Source organism: Palaemon carinicauda, chromosome 14 (assembly GCF_036898095.1).
Source record: "Palaemon carinicauda isolate YSFRI2023 chromosome 14, ASM3689809v2, whole genome shotgun sequence".
NCBI classification, from domain to species: domain Eukaryota; kingdom Metazoa; phylum Arthropoda; class Malacostraca; order Decapoda; family Palaemonidae; genus Palaemon; species Palaemon carinicauda.
Window position 1 is genome coordinate 114,008,511 of NC_090738.1, and position 19,609 is coordinate 114,028,119.

A 19,609-nucleotide genomic window follows, 5' to 3' on the forward strand; every position below is an offset into this window, starting at 1 on the left:
TCTAACGGAAGCTAGTCTTATAATTGTTCTTAACCGACCCTTAAAACTAAATCCTTTTTAAAATATCAAGTGGGAAATCCGTATAATATCACTCGATATATCTTTGGCGTCTCGTTTACATAAACATATAGGGATTAATACATTTGTTTATTACAATGTTTCCAGGGCCAGGCTTCGTGTGGCGCCTGGACTTGCTTTGATGAGTTCAACAGAATAGAGTTGGAGGTGCTGTCAGTCGTGGCTCAGCAAATTCTAACCCTGCAGCGTGGCTTACAGTCCGGGGCTCCCAAACTTACCCTTCAAGGGACAGAGGTAAGATTCATCTCTTTTGCTGTTGAGCTTGCTCATTAATCTGGCTGCAACCCACGAGAGTTGAATTACTACCAGGTGCATTATTTACAGCATCGGTCAACAGGAAGTACAATTGGTATTTATTGCCAGAATCTAAATAACCCTAGTTCTACCTCAATTGGGGATCGTAACTCATTCTTCCAGTGGGTGAGACAATCATCACAGCTCTCGCCAAACAAAAGCAGAAATGTGTTGCAATTAAGCTTCACCTCTAGCAATATAACTTACCTTGGAAATAGCTAGATTTTTCAGGGTTTTGCTAGACCTTTTACTAAGTTTGAGTTTTAGCTGGAAAAATATAAGTACAGTATATTTATTATCGCTTTTAATGGAAGAGCCCCAATGCTTGTCTTTTCAGCCTAAATGTCATTTATGGGAATTTGGATTTCTTCTGTATATTAATTTATATCATTATATTTTTCTGTATATAGGTGATAGTCGAGGGCATTCATTTCATTTCAAGCAATGTAATATATTCAGTGTTTTTTTCCCCTTGTTGCACCCACTTCATAGCCTTTTACTTTACCTCTGTACCAAATTGCCCTAGTTTCATCTTGGTGTCCGACCTCATAACTTCAAAGTGAGCTTTGAGCTTTTCCGTAACTGCACCTTGGCACCGAATAATCTCCCAGGTAGGATGTTGAAGGAAATTGGAAGGCTGGTGAGAACCTCTGAACTCAACCTGTGGCCTGATCGGTAACGTCTCTGCCTGTTGTTTCCCAGTCAGGGGTTCGAGTCCCGCTCAGACTCGTTAGTGCCATTAGTGTCTGCAACCTTACCATCCTTGTGAGCTAAGGCTGGGGGGTTTGGGGGAGCCTATAGGTCTATCTGCTGAGTCATCAGCAGCCACTGCCTGGCCTTCCCTGGTCCTAGCTTGGGTGGAGAGGAGGCTTGGGTGCTGATCATATAATATATGGTCAGTCTCTAGGGCATTGTCCTGATTGCTAGGGCAATGTCACTGTCCCTTGCCTCTGCCATTCATGAGCGACCTTTAAACCTTTAAACCTTTAAACAGGGATGATACAGATATCCATAAAGATATCAGGGTGTCATATTGAGTAGAGTCTGGCTATGACACTTCAGTTCAGTAAAGGAGAATCTGCTTACAGGTTACCATATATGTCTAGCTGTATATGGTACTGATGGGTCTCCCTGTCAGACAATCTTAATATGTTCAACCTCTCTAAATTTATTCTGCTTCACTTATCATCCAATTTCATTGAGAAATAGGAATTTTAAGAGAATTGTGTAAATTTACATTGTTGGTCACCTGTATAATAAGAGAACAGACACACTGACTGATATGATTGATTGAGATATTTTGATGGAAATAACATTGATTATAACCTAATCAACATAATCCTTTCTATGTAATTTTAGGAAAATCCTTTGTAGATTATCAAGATAATCTTAAGAAGTTCTTTTTAAAAAGAACTTAAAAGGAAGTCAATCTTTTCAAGATGATATTTACAATATAATCTAATCAGGATAAGCTTGTCAAGATAATATAATAAAGATAATCTTGTCAATGTAATCTAATCAAGATATTCATATCAAAATAAGCTAATAAAGATAATCTTGTGAAGGTATTTTCATCAAGATAATGTTATCAAGCAAATCTTAAGAGAATGTTATCAAGATAATCCTTTTCTGTCCTCAGGTTAACTTGGATCCAACGTGTGCCGTCTTTATTACTATGAACCCTGGATACGCCGGCCGATCGGAGCTTCCTGATAATTTGAAGGTGAAATTTTGAATCGTAATTCTTAATACACACACTCACACACATATATTTTATATATTTATATATATATATATATATATATATATATATATATATATATATATATATACTGTATATATATATATGTATATAATATTTATATGTGTAAAACAATACATATACTTGTGTATATGTACATGGTTTTATATATATATATATATATATATATATATATATATATATATATATATATATATATATATATATATATATATATATATATATATATGTATATAGATAGATATATATATATATATATATATATATATATATATATATATATATATATATATATATATATATATATATATTTTTGTGTGTGTGTATGGTGTGTGAGTCTGGTTTATTTGTGCATCTTAAAAAAGCACAACAATTATCTATTGTATACATCTTTGCAAATAAGAAATATGCTTTACCTCAACCTTTTTTTTACTACACTGATAGAATAGTCTTATGTACCAGAACAAGCTATTGAAAACTGTTTAACATTTCTCAGGCCCTCTTCCGGTCTGTAGCCATGATGGTGCCAGATTATGGCCTCATCGCCGAAATCTCGCTGTACTCCTTCGGCTTCGTCGCCGCCAGGAGCATGTCCAGGAAGATTGTGGCCACCTACAGGCTATGCTCTGAGCAGCTCTCTGCTCAGCCTCACTATGATTATGGTGGGTCTAAGTGAAGAGAGCATGATTATGTTCACTGTACATTTTATATGTATATACTGTATTAGTGTTATTTTATTTACCCACAACATATTCTTTTCTTCTTTTGTTCAAATAATTGTACAGGTATTGATTCTACAATCATATTTTCACTTGTTTATGATTACAATTCTTGTGATAATCTACAAACAATATGCACATGTATATCCAATCATTGTTATTATTATTATTATTATTATTATTATTATTACATTACTAGTAGTAGTAGTAGTAGTAGTAGTGAAATTATTGTTATTCTTATTATTATTATTACAGGTATGAGAACTGTGAAAGCTGTTCTGATTGCTGCTGGAACGCTGAAACTAAAGTATCCAGACCAGGATGAAGATGTTCTAGTATTGAGGTGCGTTGGAAACCACTTCCGTTGCAACACACTGTTTTTCCTCCATCAGTCCTTTCATTATCTGTCTCACCTTCCCATGTAGGCTGAGTATTGGTGCACCCCTGTATTGCTTGCAGTTACCTTTACACTTGCATCCTCTTAGAAAGAAAAAAATATTTATTTCACCTATTCTTTTGGAACCTTTCCTCTGTCCAGACTAGGCTTACACTCCTTGATCAGTCACTTAATATTTATTTAAGTTAACATTTATTATATTGAAACTATCTGAATAGATTAAAAGAATCTAGGACATCTCTAGATAAAAATATACCCATAGAAAATTAGTTAATATATGCATTCATACTATATATATCAATATAATATCTTTTCTTCAGGTCTATCAGGGATGTAAATTTGCCAAAATTTTTGGCTCATGACCTGCCTCTGTTCCAGGTGAGCTTCTCATGTATGTTCATTTCCTGTACAAAATCTTCATAGAAACTAAATGCTTGTTGGTTACCATGTATTGCTTTAATGTCAATGTTATAATATTTTTTTAACTTTGTTTCTGGTTTATTCTTTCAGGAAATTAAAATAGTAGAATATTTTAGAAAAAAAATCACAATTCAAATCCATGTGATAATTACAAATACCAGTACAGACTGCATCATATATTTATAATACCCCTTTTCACCCCTTAAATTATGCACCCTCTTCATTCACTCGCACTTGCTTATTTATGGCTAGAATTTATCAATATACTTTTACACTCGAGTTCCTTGACTTTATTCATTTTTTCTTCACATTGACCATTCATATTTACAGCAATATACACCTTATGAAAAACCAATTTGTTGATGTCGGCTACCCCCCAAAATTGGGGGAAGTGCCTTATTATATGTATGTATGTATTATCTAACAACCTGTTCAATCTACAGTACATTTATAAAATATGTTCATGCCCTCTGCATATTTTCACTATTTCAGTGAAGCTTCATTTCCCGCATACATTATTCAGTTACTCCCTGCCTGTATTTCAAACATTTATATACAGCTGTAATCATTTATTTTTTCCACATTCAACAGTCATTCCTTAATTGCATATTTTTTACATTTCAGTCAGAGGTTTGTTTAAACACATTCATTCCTCATATGGTTAATGAATTTGTCTTCACACCTTTATCAACATCTTTATGTATATTTATACCTCATACTCCTTTGTTTACAGTATCCCCTATGTTTATTCTCCCCAATTTTATCAACCTCTCCCATATACATATACAGACACTCCTCAACCACTCCATATACCCACTAGGGAGATAGTGCCATCAGCGTATCTCACATGGCACACTGGTGGCATTACTAAGAGTTTTTGTAGTGTTCTTATAGCCTGGCTGCACTTATTTCTTAACCATCTACTATACTAACGTTTCCGGTTATTTTATTCCATATTGCTATCCAATCTCTTAACAACGTGGGTTCCCCCAGTTACACTTGACTTCTGAATGGCCTTCCCAGTCCCTGTGCAGGACCTTACAGCACAAATTCATAAATCAATCAATTCACTAAATACATTCATACCCCTTCCCCCTTTCCCCAGGGCATCATCTCCGACCTCTTCCCGGGGGTAGTGCTGCCCCAGCCGGACTACACTTTCCTCCACAGGGCAGTGAGGGAGGTCTGCACCAACGGAGGTCTTCGGGCCAATGATTACTTCATGGGGAAGATCCAACAGGTGTACGAGACGATGAGGGTCAGGCACGGCTTCATGCTCATTGGGAACCCCATTGGAGGCAAGACAGTGGCACTCAAGACACTGTCTCAGGCACTGGCCATAATGAACGAGAGGGTGGGTGTGCTATACTTGTTTACATTATACTCTTTTTAGTTCAAGTCCTTCATTTTTACTTATTCATCTTAAAGATGGTGAGTGGGTACTTTTGTTTTATAATTATTATTATCATTATTACTATTGTTATTATTATTATTATCATCATTATTATTATCATCATTAGCTTGGCTACAATCCTAGTTGGTAAAGCAGGGGGCTATAAGCCCAAGGGCTCCAACAGGAAAAGCACCCTAGTGAGGAAAGGAAATACAAAGATAATGAATAAACTATATAAGAGAATTAAAGAATGAATAATATAAAATTTTCTAAGATCTGTAACAACGATAAAATAGATCTGTCTTATATAAACTATGAAATGAGACTTGTGTCATCCTGTTCAACAGAAAAGCAGTTGCTACAGTTTTGAACTTTAAAATAATATGGCGAGAAGGGGTTATATATTAATTGGTTTTGTTACAATCCTTCATTTTGGGCATCATAATCCCTCATCTTTGAGCAAGAGGATAAAATGGTATCAACTATTATTTTAATTCCTAATACAACTGTACCACTGCGTAAATAGCTTCCTTGTCCCTAGAGTCAGGAAATATGTCCCAAATTCATAAATAGAAATGGCAATTGTAGCTTTTTGCTCTCAGGACGAAGGCGAGAACAGAGTTCAGATGTGTGTGATCAACCCCAAAGCCATCACAGTGGGTCAGCTCTACGGGCAGTTTGACCCTACTTCCCACGAGTGGTCAGATGGTGTTTTGGCTGTCAATTTCAGGAAGTTTGCTGTGTCGTCCTCACCTGACAGGTATTGTTATTATTAGTTCATTTTTTTTTTAGTATTTATGTTTCTGTTGGTGTACATGCTATGCTGTTAATTTCTGTTATATTTATGATGTTACAATATTAGTAGTATTTTTGTTATTATCATTAATATCATCATCATCATTACCTCCCAGGAAGTGGATAGTCCTGGACGGTCCAGTAGACAGTGTGTGGATAGAGAACATCAATTCTGTGCTGGACGACAACAAAAAACTCTGTCTCAACTCTGGCGAGGTCATCTGTCTATCCAGCACCACCAACATCATCTTCGAGGTCCACCACCTTGAGAATGCCTCTCCAGCTACCGTAAGGAACAGAAATAATCATCATAATTTTCATCATCTTCATTAACATTTGTAATTCAGATAAGAAGAGAGACATCCTTCCTTACATTCTTCATTCTATTCTCTTATTTCTATCTCCTTCAGGTATCCAGATGCGGCATGGTCTACATGGAGCCCCTAGCCCTCGGCTGGCGTCCCCTGGTGGAGACCTGGCTGGCCAAACTGCCCAACACCCTCACGCCCCAACACAAGGGTGTCCTGACAGCCCTTTTCCACCGCTTCGTGCCGCCTCTCCTCTGCTTCGTCAGAAGCAACCTGCACTGGTTTAAGCTGGAGAGGAGCGAGTCATACGTGCAGAAGGGCGTTTCGCCAACTACTGACCTCAACCTCGTCCGGAGCCTCATGAACATTTTCGACTGCTTCCTGGACGAGTTCACTGACCCGGCTTACACCAAGAACAATCCCGAGTCAGATATTCGGGCACATTTGGAGGTGAGCGGTTGAAGTAGCAGTGCTTTGGGAGTTTAATAAAGGTTGCTTATACAGTATTGAATTTATACATGATTCCTATATATATATATATATATATATATATATATATATATATATATATATATATATATATATATATATATATATATATATATATATGTATGTATGTATGTGTAGTAGTTTATATATATGCTGTGTGTATTTACGTGTATATGTATGCATATATGTTCGTTACTATAGGTGCTTGAATGGTATTCATAAATCTATTATCTTGTGTGTATAAAACCTTACTGACTCAAAAAGAGAGGTAGAGTGACCTTCATTTACAATTCCTCTTCTCAGAGCTTCTTCCTCTTCTCGTGCATATGGTCCTTGGGGGGTCCATTAGACGAGCCATCTAGAGCGAAATTTGATCTCTTACTGCGGGAACTATTCGCTGGCCCACCATCCCAAGAATCCACTGATAAGTAAGCAATTGTATTATTTAGTTGTTTTTTTTACCATTAATAGGCATATTGATAGATAGATTTATTCATTTACTTTTGGTAGCCCATCGGAAAGTGCCAATCGTTGGACGGATGTCTGAGACCACCTCAAACTCAATAGTTTCTAGTAGTGTCTGTAACCTCACTATTCCATGTGAGGTGAGAATGGGGGATTTTGGGGGGGCCTATAGATTCTACCTGCTGGATCATCAGCAGCCATTGCCTGGCCCTCCTACGGTCCTAGCTTGAAGGAGAGTAGGTTTGGCTAATGATCGTATGTGCATATGGTCAGTCTCTAGGACATTATCCTGTTCCTTGCCTCTGACATTCATGAACAACTTTTAAATTGTTTATCCGCAGATACTGGTTGAGTGAAGTACCAGAACCACCACATGAATACCAGTTGCCCATACCTGATGAAGACACTGTTTTCCACTACAAGTTTGTCAAGGAGGTTTGTAGCCGGGTGCTCTCTCTCTCTCTCTCTCTCTCTCTCTCTCTCTCTCTCTCTCTCTCTCTCCTCTCTCTCTCTCTCTCTCTCTCTCTCTCTCTCTCTGTATATATATATATGTATATATATGTATATATATATATATATATATATATATATATATATATATATATATATATAATATATATATATATATATATATATATATATATATATATATATATATATATATATGTGTGTGTGTGTCCATAAAAGCCATTATTACTTGATTATGGTGTATATTTACAGGATATTTTTAACTTGTGTTATACATTTTCTTTATTGTTTTCATAATTGTATTACCACATTTTCATCTTACTTGATATGATGGCAGATTATTATTGTTATCATCATTATTATTGTTATTGCAACTATTTTTATTGATAGGGTCGCGGCTTCTGGCAGAAATGGAGCGAGGACCTGAACAACGCAGGTTCAATCCCAAGGGACGTGGCCGCCCACCAGATCCTGGTGCCCACAGTGGGCACTGTGAGAGTGTCAGCCCTTCTACAGCTCTTAGTTTCTCAGGCCAAACCACTTCTTCTCGTAGGGCCTCCTGCTACGGGAAAGTCTGTCTATGTGGCTGTGAGTCTCTCTCTCTCTCTCTCTCTCTCTCTCTCTCTCTCTCTCTCTCTCTCTCTCTCTCTCTCTCTCTCTCTCTCTCTCTCTCTCCGGATATTTTAACTGCCAAATACTTAATGAAATCTATTTCCCTTATAAAGCATGAATGTTATTGGACTGACTCCATTCAGAAATATTTGGCCAAGACATGAAAATCATAAAAGCTGTTCTTAAAAGAGAGTTTTTTGAGGTGCATCTTCAGAGATTTTTTTTTTTTTTTTTGTTAATTCAGTACAATAGTTTTTTTAACTGCTAATATTTGTCTTAGATTTTTTTCAGTTTTCTTAATATTGTAGGTTTTGTATAATATATTTGAAGAAAAGCATTTAAATATTTGTCTTTAAATTGTAGTGTATCATCAATTATTTACAAATTTGCCCTTTTTATTTGTTAACTGCATGTAAATTGCATATAATTCTTGTACGTAAGAGTGTATATATATTTTTAGTAATTTTAACTTTGCAAGCCACAGGTTCTTTTGTGTTTAATATCTGTAAATTGGACCTTTTTCAAAACCAACTTAGCTATACAATCTAACAACTTTTTTCAGTTTGTAAATTAGATTATGTTAAATATAGTTTTTAACAGCCTGTAAATTGCTTATTCTTTTGTATGTAAATTCTCTCTTCCACATTGATCAGTAGAAAGTAATGTTTAGGCAGGATTTTGTCAACACAAACCCGATTTTTAGGTTAGGTCCTTTTTCAGTAAGCTTTATAAACACAAATAAGTGCTGCCAGTTATCATTTTTTTCCACTGAATTTTGCTAACTCTAAGAAACCTTGTAAATTACATTTCTGGGCTCAATCCCTGTGCCGCGCAGTGAAATGCTCCTTCAGCACCATTTCAAAGGAATATAACTGCTAATATTACCAGAGAAAAAATGTAAAGGAATGCTAGGTTGAACTAGCTCGCTCACCTAATGGTGTCGGTATAGACTGGGGCGAAATACCAGAGGTCTCGTACCATTTAGATTTCTCCTCTTCGAAATCCCCCAATAGTGAGGTGCCGTTCAACCTCCCCTGCCTCGCAGACCAGTACTACTAACTCAACCCACGCTTGCCCATCACTCCTTTCAAGCACCTGTTTGATATAAGTCCAAGTTTTTTATTTCGTGTGTTTCATTGGATTTATCATCAACTTTACTCGCCCGAGTCCCTCTCTCGCCATATTTTTTCTGCATGCCTAACCTTACTTACGTGATTTCGCTTTTAATTCATTAATTATTTTTATGTATTTGTGCATTGATATTATATTTATTGCTTACTCCGTTATGATCATATTTTTGGGATTTTCATGTCATGATTAGGGGATCTCCAGTTGGTAGCCCTGTCTACCACTGCGCACTGGCGATTTCCCTGTACCATTACACCCCCCCCCCAACAAGTTGGGGAGGTTATTCCATCCCCCCCCCTTCAGTGTACACCCTTCCTCTCACTCGATGGTTGTTGGTTATGATTTACGGGTCAAGTATGCTTGTACCTCAGTCTTCCATCAACGTTCCGACATATTGAGGACTGAGTATACCAACGGGGTATGACTTAGTCTCATTCATTCATACCGGGCGGTTTCGTCTCCCCCCTCCCGTCGCCATCGGTCGGGGAGGGGGAAGGCCGGGACCACCGGGGACTATCACACGTGATTAGTCGGTATATCTGCACCTTGGTGTAACCTTGCTTTTAATTACGGTTGTTAGAATGAGCACTTATATTAGGAGTGTCCTCCCCTACGGTACCTCATGCTATTATCGTCCGTATAGGACTTATTATATCCCATATCATTATTTTATATTCTACATGAATCATTACCTTTGTCCCGGTACCTCAGGTAAGGTAGGGGGGGGGGTTCCACTGGCTCCCCCCGCGCTCTCCCGTTGTACCCTCCCGTCATCAGACATCGGAGCCGCCGAGCTCTTAACTACATGATCGGTTGACACTGACACGGTTTTGATTAATATCCTCCCTCCGGGAGCCCTATTCATTACAGACATTAGTTTTTGATCATAATTGGCGTTTTCTATTTATGTACTTTGAGGATGTATCTTGGGTACTTTAAGTTTACTTTAAGTTACTTTAAGTTTACTTTAAGTTTACTTTAAGTTTACTTACCAACCCTGTTCCCCGGCCACGGGGGCCCCGGAACTAGTTATGATTATATATTAATCTCAGTTTTTTGCATCCTTTTTCATACCCGGCTCTGCCGGATTGCTATTGGAATAGTCTCAGTTCTCTGCATGTTTAGTCTAAGGCTATACATTTATTTTATTAACTGGCAGGTCCCGGACCCTCCGGGACCCCTTATAGAGAAACTAGTAGATGCTCATGGACTATTCCTTTTACAGGTGGTCCGTTGCCGGATGACAGCCTGCGCGGCCGTCCTTCACCAGCCTTGCGGCCATGCTGTCTGTCGGTCCCACGCGGACTGTGGGATCCAGATGGACGATATTGTGGTATGGCACCCTGACAACTGCCTTATCTGTTATGACCTTATCTCCACCCTCGCTTCAGATTCGGTGAGCCTCTTTCAGTCATTTTTGTATTTACTTCCCTTCACTGGGCGACATCAATATGATAGATAATCTTTGACTTCTGTTATGAATCTTCGGGTTCATTTATCATTTTGTCCTCGGGTTTGCTAACCTTATCCCCGTTCTTTCAGAGTTCCCAGGCGGTTAAAACTTCAGCAAGAGCCACTTTGAAATTGTGGGTAGGCGGCTTCGCCCGTAACGTAAAGGCCAGGAAGCCCTACGTCCTCTCAGAAGATTATTGTAGACTTATCTACCCGAACGCAAAATCTTCGGCAGCAGTGCCTAGGCAAGTGGCGGCTCCTATAATTGCTGACATTGCGGAAATCGTAGAACTCAATCTCGTCCAGGATACAGACATCCCTGACGACCCGGACCCCATTGAAGACAATGTTACGGCTCTGACCTTAGACATAGAGCCCATGGTTTTTGACGAACCTGACACAGGTAAGGTTGTAAGTGAGGCAGGTGGGTCTGGCGCTAAGACCTCTCTTCTTAGCCCCTCTTTTTCTCCAACTTCTAATAATTTTTCCTTTCTTGGTTTTGAAGGGAACCACGAATCCTCCCCAAGATCGCTCTCGGTTCCTGCCAAGGTCAAATCTCAGAAAAGACCTTTAGTGAGGACTCGTCAGAATCCTACACTACCTGGATCATCGAAGCCTAAGAAGGCTCCCCTCCCCGGAGCTCCTAGTGACTCGACTAGCACTGCCCCTATGTCTCAGGACCCGGGAGTGCAGTCATCCCCCTTAATTACCACAACCAACCTCGACCCGGAGGCCCTCACGAATATGTTGTCGAGGGTCGTTACAGAGCAGATTAGTTCTATACTTTCTGCCGTCACCAGAAGACTAGATACCCTGGAAAGTGGACTGCCTCAACAACAGCAGTTCCTCATCCCGGACGCCTCAAAACTTCCACCCTTCACGAAGAACAACCCGTGGAAAATGGCGCTCCACTGTCCTTTCACGGACGGAATGTTGACCATCGAGGGTTTTGGGACCAGGCCCATTGAAGATTTTGAGTTCTTCCCTCCCGGTCTTCAATTTCCTTTCCCCGGCTTCGCCCGGCTTACGGAAGAGGCTCTTGTCCGACTAGATAAGGTCCCTAAAGAGACCGTTATCTTTCCGAAGGAACAGGCTCAGTCTGTTTGGGTTCGAACCTTAAATGAGTGGGGTTGTACAAACACCATGCTGACCCCCCACAAGAGTACTTACACCATGTTTCTTGTGGACGAACAGACCCCCACTCCTTGCGTCACCAAAATGGTTGAATTAGCCCTTCAGGCAGTGACCGAAGATAAGCCTTTGCCACAACTCCGGGAGACAGATCCTACATCTCTGCTGTTCCCATCAGATAATGAATGTTGGCTTAACATTCAATCGACATTCACTTCTGGTAAGCTATCCGCGGACTGTGCATCGACGCAATTCAGTGAACGCCTCCCAAGACTACCTGAAACCTTAATCCGACTCGAGTTCGAGTCCCGGTCTAGGTTTAGCCGGAGCCTCAACATCTCGACTATGGCGGAGATGTTTTCTCTTACTTATGACGAGGAACACTCTTTTAAAGTTATGACTAAAGCCACCCTGCAATCTTTGTTAGCAGACTGCTACGACTTCTTGGTGACCAAAAGACGTTGCCGTAAGCATGTCTTATCTGAAGCCACTATCCGCCATGAGCCAAATAAGCTCATTAAAGCCTCTGCTTGGGGTCCGGACCTTTTCCCGGAGGACATGGTCAACTCGGTATTGAGCGAAGCTGCCAGAGTGAACCAGAGCCTCAAAGTCCGTTGGGGTCTCACTCCCAAACGGAAGTTCGAACAATCGAGCATTCACTCCCGGGGCAGAAAAAGGCTACGCCCTTATAGCTCTACCCAATTCCGCCAACCTATTCAAGTAGTCCAGTCGGCCCCGGTCTCTCAGGGCATCCAACCCTCCACCTCCAAGTCTCAGCCCCAAGTGAAGTATGTCCTCGTCCCTGAAAACCAAGTGGCTTCGAACTCGTTTACCTCTCCTGTTTATAACCCGGTCTATGAGTCCCGGTTTTCCTCCCAAGGATACCAACGAGGCAGGGGCCCCGGTTCGAGGGGTTCTTTTCAGAACAGAAGCAAAGGGAGATATTTCTCCCGTGGAAAAGGGTCACGTGGTGGCCGAGGCGGTAAAACCTCCAACTACTGACGGTCTTCAGGTAGGAGGGAGACTTTATGTGTTCCGGAGTCGCTGGAAATTCAGTCCTTGGGCCTTCAGCATAATCTCCAAGGGCCTGGGGTGGAGTTGGATAGAAGGGCCTCCTCCACCGAACAGATTCCATCAACCCTCGACACCGGACCTACTTTTGTTTACCCAAGATCTTCTTCGCAAGAACGCGATCAAGGAAACGAAATATCTGAAGTTTCAAGGTCGCTTATTCAGCGTTCCGAAGAAAGACTCCGACAGCCGAAGGGTCATCCTCGATCTGTCTCGACTAAACTTGTCCATTCAATGCGACAGGTTTCACATGCTTACCGTCTCGCAGGTGCGAACCTTGCTTCCCCGTGGGGCCGTCACCACCTCCATCGATCTTACCGATGCTTACTATCACGTTCCAATAGCGAGACACTTCCGCCCATTCCTAGGATTCAGACTGGACGACAAGGCTTACACGTTCAAAGTGATGCCTTTCGGGCTCAACATCGCGCCCAGAATCTTCACGAAACTGGCGGAATCGGTCATTCAGGAACTCCGATCCCACGGAATCCAAGTCGTCGCATACCTGGACGATTGGCTAATCTGGTCAGACAACGTCGAGGATTGTCTCAAGGCAACAAACAAGGTGATCCAATATCTTCAGTTTCTGGGATTCCAGATAAACTTCGGAAAGTCTCGTCTGACACCAAAGACCAAATTTCAGTGGCTGGGATTACGGTGGGACCTACGTTCTCACACTCTATGTCTCCCCAGGTCCAAGAGGATAGAGATTGCGAAAAATACCAAACGCTTTCTCGGGGAAAAGGTAACTTCCAGAAGGAACCAGGAGAGGATTCTAGGGTCCCTACAATTCGCTTCAGTGACAGACCTCCTTCTGAAAGCGAAATTGAAAGACATCAACCGAGTTTGGCGCTCCAGAGCGAACACCAAACGTCGGGACAAGAAGACACGCCTTCCTCCCATACTTCGGAAGAGGCTTCTCCCATGGACAACCGCCAAGAGCCTATCAAAATCGGTTCCGTTGCAGTACCCCCCTCCAAGGATAGTCATCCACACGGATGCCTCCCTATCAGGTTGGGGAGGCTACTCCCAACACAGGAAAGTTCAGGGCCTTTGGTCTACAATGTTCCAGCAATTTCACATAAACGTCCTGGAGGCCATGGCTGTCTTACTAACCTTGAAACGTCTTTCCCCGGCCAAGAAACAACATCTGAGGATAGTCCTCGACAACGAAGTCATAGTCCGTTGTCTAAACAGAGGGGGCTCCAAGTCAGGTCCCATCAATCACGTGATGGTGGCAATCTTCTCCCTGGCGGCCTCAAACCAATGGCACCTATCCGCCGTTCATCTGGCTGGAGTTCGGAACGTTGTGGCAGACGCACTCTCCAGGACGGTACCGTTGGAGTCAGAATGGTCACTAGATCGCAAATCCTTTCAATGGATCCTCTTCCAAGTGCCGGATCTCCAGGTAGACCTCTTCGCGACGGAATCCAACCACAAGCTGAAATGTTATGTGGCCCCCAACCTGGACCCTCGGGCTTACGCCACGGATGCCATGTCTCTCGACTGGAACGCCTGGGAAAGGATTTACCTTTTCCCACCGGTGAACCTACTGATGAAAGTGCTGGACAAACTTCGAACCTTCAAAGGTCAAGTAGCCCTGGTGGCCCCCAATTGGCCCAAGAGCAATTGGTTTCCTCTTTTACTGGAGCTGAATCTCCACCCTCACCAGATTCCCAACCCGACTTTGACCCAGATAGTACAAACGTGCACTGTGTTCGCTTCCTCAAACATTCAGACCACCCTAACTTTATGGACTTCATGAAGTTTGCGGCACACAAAGGGGCTAACATAGACCCCCAGAATACTTTATTTTTAGAATCTGACAAGAGAGACTCCACTCTTCGTCAATATGACTCAGCGGTCAAAAAACTAGCTAAGTTTTTGAAAGATTCTAGTACTGACTTTATGACACTAAACCTAACGGTAACCTTTTTCAGAACCTTGTTTGAGTCGGGCTTAGCAGCCAACACTATTACTACCATCAAGTCTGCCTTGAAGAAGATTTTTCTAATCGGCTTTAATATAGATCTAACAGATTCATTGCTAGCTTCGATCCCAAGAGCCTGTGCCAGACTGAGACCATCTTCTCGTCCTAGCCCGATTTCCTGGTTTCTCAATGATGTTCTTAAACTAGCGTCAGAAACCGTCAACGATTCATGTGAGTATATCCCTCTACTCAGGAAAACTCTCTTTCTCGTGAGTTTGGCATCTGGCGCCAGGATTTCGGAATTAGCTGCCTTATCAAGGGATCCAGGCCACATAGAGTTCCTTCCGTCAGGAGAGGTCCTCCTCTCCCCAGACAAGGTCTTCTTGGCCAAAAATGAAGACCCTCAGAATAGATGGTCCTCCTGGAAAATCATCCCTCTCCTTCAGGATCCTTCCCTATGCCCGGTTACCACTCTAAAGTCCTTTCTATCAAGGACTTCCTATAAGACCTCGGGACCCTTGTTCATCAGGGAGCGGGGAGGGACTATAACTTTGAAAGGGATCAGACAACAGATCTTGTATTTTATTAAACAGGCCAATCCAGAGTCTTTTCCTCACGTCCACGACATTCGGGCGGTAGCGACCTCAATAAATTTTTTCCATCATATGAACTTTACAGATATCTCTAAATATACCGGATGGAAATCCCCCTCAGTGTTCAAGCGGCACTATCTTAAACAATTAGAGGCCCTTCAACTCGCTACCGTAGCTGCAGGGAGCGTGGTATCCCCCGGACAAATTCCTTCTAACTAATCCCTGAATCCTATATCTTCCACCTTCTTCCTCTTACCTGCCTCACTTACAGTTCCTACCTGAGTTCGGTTTGTTGTATCACACCCATGGGTGTTCCTAGTTCGTAACATTGCCATTTTATTATCATTGTTCAATTTATTTTTCCATACGAACTGTATTTCTTTAGTGTTCAAGTGTATGTAATTTGTTCCAGTGTTTGACCTTAATTGGTTTTGTTTTAAGTTAATGTTCTTTTGTCTTCCCTTCCTGGGATATTATACCTTATCATGCTGATGTTATTAAAGACGTCCGTCTTCTACGTTAACTTTTGATTAAACCACTGTTTGTTATGTTGATTTTTATTCGTTCCCGTATAGTTAATAAAGTTTGGGTTCGTTTTCTCTGGTACTATTTCACTGCGCGGCACAGGGATTGAGCCCAGAAAAGGGATTTTGACGAAGGAAAAATCTATTTCTGGGCGAGAGACCTGTGCCGCCCAGTGAACCCACCCTATTTGCTCCCCCCCTGTTCAGACCCCAAACTTAAGGGTGCTGTAAGGAGTGATGGGCAAGCGTGGGTTGAGTTAGTAGTACTGGTCTGCGAGGCAGGGGAGGTTGAACGGCACCTCACTATTGGGGGATTTCGAAGAGGAGAAATCTAAATGGTACGAGACCTCTGGTATTTCGCCCCAGTCTATACCGACACCATTAGGTGAGCGAGCTAGTTCAACCTAGCATTCCTTTACATTTTTTCTCTGGTAATATTAGCAGTTATATTCCTTTGAAATGGTGCTTAAGGAGCATTTCACTGGGCGGCACAGGTCTCTCGCCCAGAAATAGATTTTTCCTTCGTCAAAATCCCTTTTTTTTCAGTAATATCTTATCAATACACACCAACCAATTAAATTACAATAGATCCTTATTTGATGTAACCAGCATTCAACATTCCTTCTTTCTGATCATTCTATTAAATACTTCAAATCAGCTTACTTTCTTTATACAGGAGTTTTTGCACAATAAGCTGAAGAGAGATTTGTACAAGCCAATGTTTGTGAGCTTCTCCGCTCACACGACCACCACGCATCTCCAAGAGCTCATTATGAGTGGTTTGGATAAGAGGAAGAAAGGTGAGCCTCTCTCTCTCTCTCTCTCTCTCTCTCTCTCTCTCTCTCTCTCTCTCTCTCTCTCTCTCTCTTTCCATGCTTCTGTTTAACTTTTCTTTTCCAATTACTTCTTTCAAGAGGCTGAAACTTCTTTTGCTTTGTTCCCAACTTTCGTCCAACCATGTACTATTGTTCAGTTATCTGTCCAGGTTGTCTCTATTTTTATGGTATGCATACATTCATACATACATATATACTGAATTTATATATATATATATATATATATATATATATATATATATATATATATATATATAAATATAGATAGATAGATATATATATAATTATATATATATATATATATATATATATATATATATATATATATATATATATATATATATAGATAGATAGATAGATAGATATATATAAATATATATATATATATATATATATATATATATATATATATATATATATATATATATATATATATTCTGCATTTGAATTCGGAGAAATTCACCACAACAGTTACTGCCACTTTTATCCTTTAATAGCTAAACCACCCATGCAACAAAGCATCCCATTTATACATTCAGCCAATGAACCATTATGCTTGGTCTTTAAAGAGTCACAGATTAATAAAATTTGCTTCCACTACACAGGTGTGTACGGCCCTCCAGTCGGGAAGAAGTGTGTCCTTTATGTGGATGACCTCAACCTACCTCAGACGGATGCTTTCGGCTCTCATCCACCACTGGAGCTCATCCGTCAGTTGATTGATCATGCCACCTGGTACGACATTCGGAAGGAAGTGGAGCCCATTCACTTGGAGGATATGCAGGTGGGGAATATGAGGCTTGGTTGGTATATATATATATATATATATATATATATATATATATATATATATATATATATATATATATATATATATATATATATATATTTATGCACACACATTTATGGTTAAATATGTATATATTTAGAGGTATTCTCTAAACTCCTCAGTTAGTATCCACGATGACCCTGAGAGACAGCGGGCGAACGCTCCTGACTCCGCGTCTCCTGAGGCACTTCAACGTAATTGCTGTCAACGACTTCGATGATGCAACAATCCATTCAATCTACTCAAAGGTTTGTTGGAAAAAGTAAAGCAGCTTAATCAGTCTTTTCCCTACCTCTGTTCTCGCTCTTTATTCATATCTTTGCTTGTGTTTTTTCAATATTAAACTTACCCGATAATCATGTAGCTGTCAACTCCGTTGCCCGACAGAATTCTACGGGAGGGATACGCCAGCTATCACAATACTAGAAGGGGGTGTACTCACCAGCGCCACCTGTGGCCAGGTACTACAGTACTTCTTGTTGACACCTCCTCAATTTTTCCTCTGTCGTGCTTCCGGCAAGACGTTCTGGGATACGCTTATGATCTTGGAGTATTTTCACGGCTTTTGGTGAAGTATTTCTCTCAGATTTCGGCTGTCGCTTTACTGGAAAACTTCTATATTAGCTTAGATAGCTATTATTTAGTTCTGATTAATGGTTAACGATCTTTTTGCTTGATTTGGAATCCCCACTTGGCTAACTCTTTGATTCAAGATGTCTGACATTTCACAAGCCCCACCCCATAGACGATGTAGGTCTTGTAATAGGCGTATTCCGAAGGCCTCGGTAGATCCTCACACCGCTTGTTCTGACTGTAGGGAAAGACCCTGTCAGTTGGAAGATCGATGTGAGGAATGCGCCGGACTTTCGGAACTTGATTTTGTCCGATTTCTTAAGTATTCAACCAAGTTAGAGAGAGAGAGAGTTAGGAGAAGTTCTTCTCGCTCTTCACTTTTTTCCTCACCTCATGATCCCCTACCTTATCCTCCCCCTGTAGTGGCTACCCCCGAACCTACTATTTGCCCTCAACCTGATATGTCTGTTGTTTTGAGTGCCATTCAGGCTTTAGGTGACAAAGTGGAGTCGGTGGTTAGTGATCATAAGTCTCTTATGGCCGAAGTCAAGGAACTTAAGGTCAAGAGTGCAGTGGGTGGTAATAGTGCCAGTGCTGTGACGAGTGCTAGTGTCAGTGCAGTGCCAAGTGCTAGTGTCAGTGTCAGTGTGGTGCGTGAGGGTACTTCTGTGCGTGCCAGTCGTCCTCCCAGTCCGGGACCTCTTGCAAGCTCCCAAGCCCAGGGGAGAAGCAATGTCGAAGGGCAAAAGGGTTCGGCAGGCCTTGATCGGCGCACAGAAGTATCCTCGGTGGTTGCGGGCGTGTCTTCCAGAGACCGTCACTCCCACCCGCAGACGATTGAGCCCGTCTTTTACTCGTCTGCTGAGGAATTGTCAGGGAGGAAACGTTGGACTCAGGTCTCAAGACCTCTCAAACGCAGAGTCCAGACCTCAAGAGCTCTACAACCTGGCTGCAGTCATTGGATCAGCTCTGACTCGCCGCAGTCATCAGTTGAAGGAACTCCTCCTAAGAGGAGTAAGGTGCTGCCGCAACAGATCACTTCTGTTAAGGCTTTGCCTCAGCAGACCTTAGTGTCTGCCGACCCCAAGTTGACTCTACTGCAGTCCATGCAGTCACAACTTGCGGTCTTGATGCGTGAGTGTCAGGCTGAGAAGGTTACACCTCCTCCTGCGATCGCTCCGCCTAACCGCAGTCCTGCCTGCCAGGCGTACGATGTTGAGGCTCCTCAGGATACCTTACCACGTACTGAGTTACCAGTTTCCAGTGGTGTGCAGCTACCTCCGCCTTCCTTAAGGCAACCTCAGCAATGGGAACAGGAAGCTTATACCTTACTTCCTCCGCT

General features: G+C 41.4%; 1 protein-coding gene across 1 annotated transcript in view; it reads left to right on the forward strand.

Annotated features, from left to right (window-relative positions):
* The window catches only part of LOC137653625 (dynein axonemal heavy chain 7-like), a 162,813-nt gene that overhangs the window by 65,005 nt on the left and 78,199 nt on the right, over positions 1–19,609 (forward strand). Inside the window, exons 31-45 of the mRNA XM_068387191.1 lie at positions 166–312; positions 2,012–2,095; positions 2,631–2,796; positions 3,109–3,196; positions 3,571–3,628; positions 4,776–5,024; positions 5,666–5,823; positions 5,975–6,146; positions 6,269–6,616; positions 6,959–7,083; positions 7,462–7,555; positions 7,979–8,176; positions 16,706–16,829; positions 17,471–17,649; positions 17,817–17,942. Coding sequence (XP_068243292.1) covers positions 166–312; positions 2,012–2,095; positions 2,631–2,796; positions 3,109–3,196; positions 3,571–3,628; positions 4,776–5,024; positions 5,666–5,823; positions 5,975–6,146; positions 6,269–6,616; positions 6,959–7,083; positions 7,462–7,555; positions 7,979–8,176; positions 16,706–16,829; positions 17,471–17,649; positions 17,817–17,942 — 2,316 coding nt within the window. The remainder of the gene's footprint in view (positions 1–165; positions 313–2,011; positions 2,096–2,630; positions 2,797–3,108; positions 3,197–3,570; positions 3,629–4,775; positions 5,025–5,665; positions 5,824–5,974; positions 6,147–6,268; positions 6,617–6,958; positions 7,084–7,461; positions 7,556–7,978; positions 8,177–16,705; positions 16,830–17,470; positions 17,650–17,816; positions 17,943–19,609) is intronic.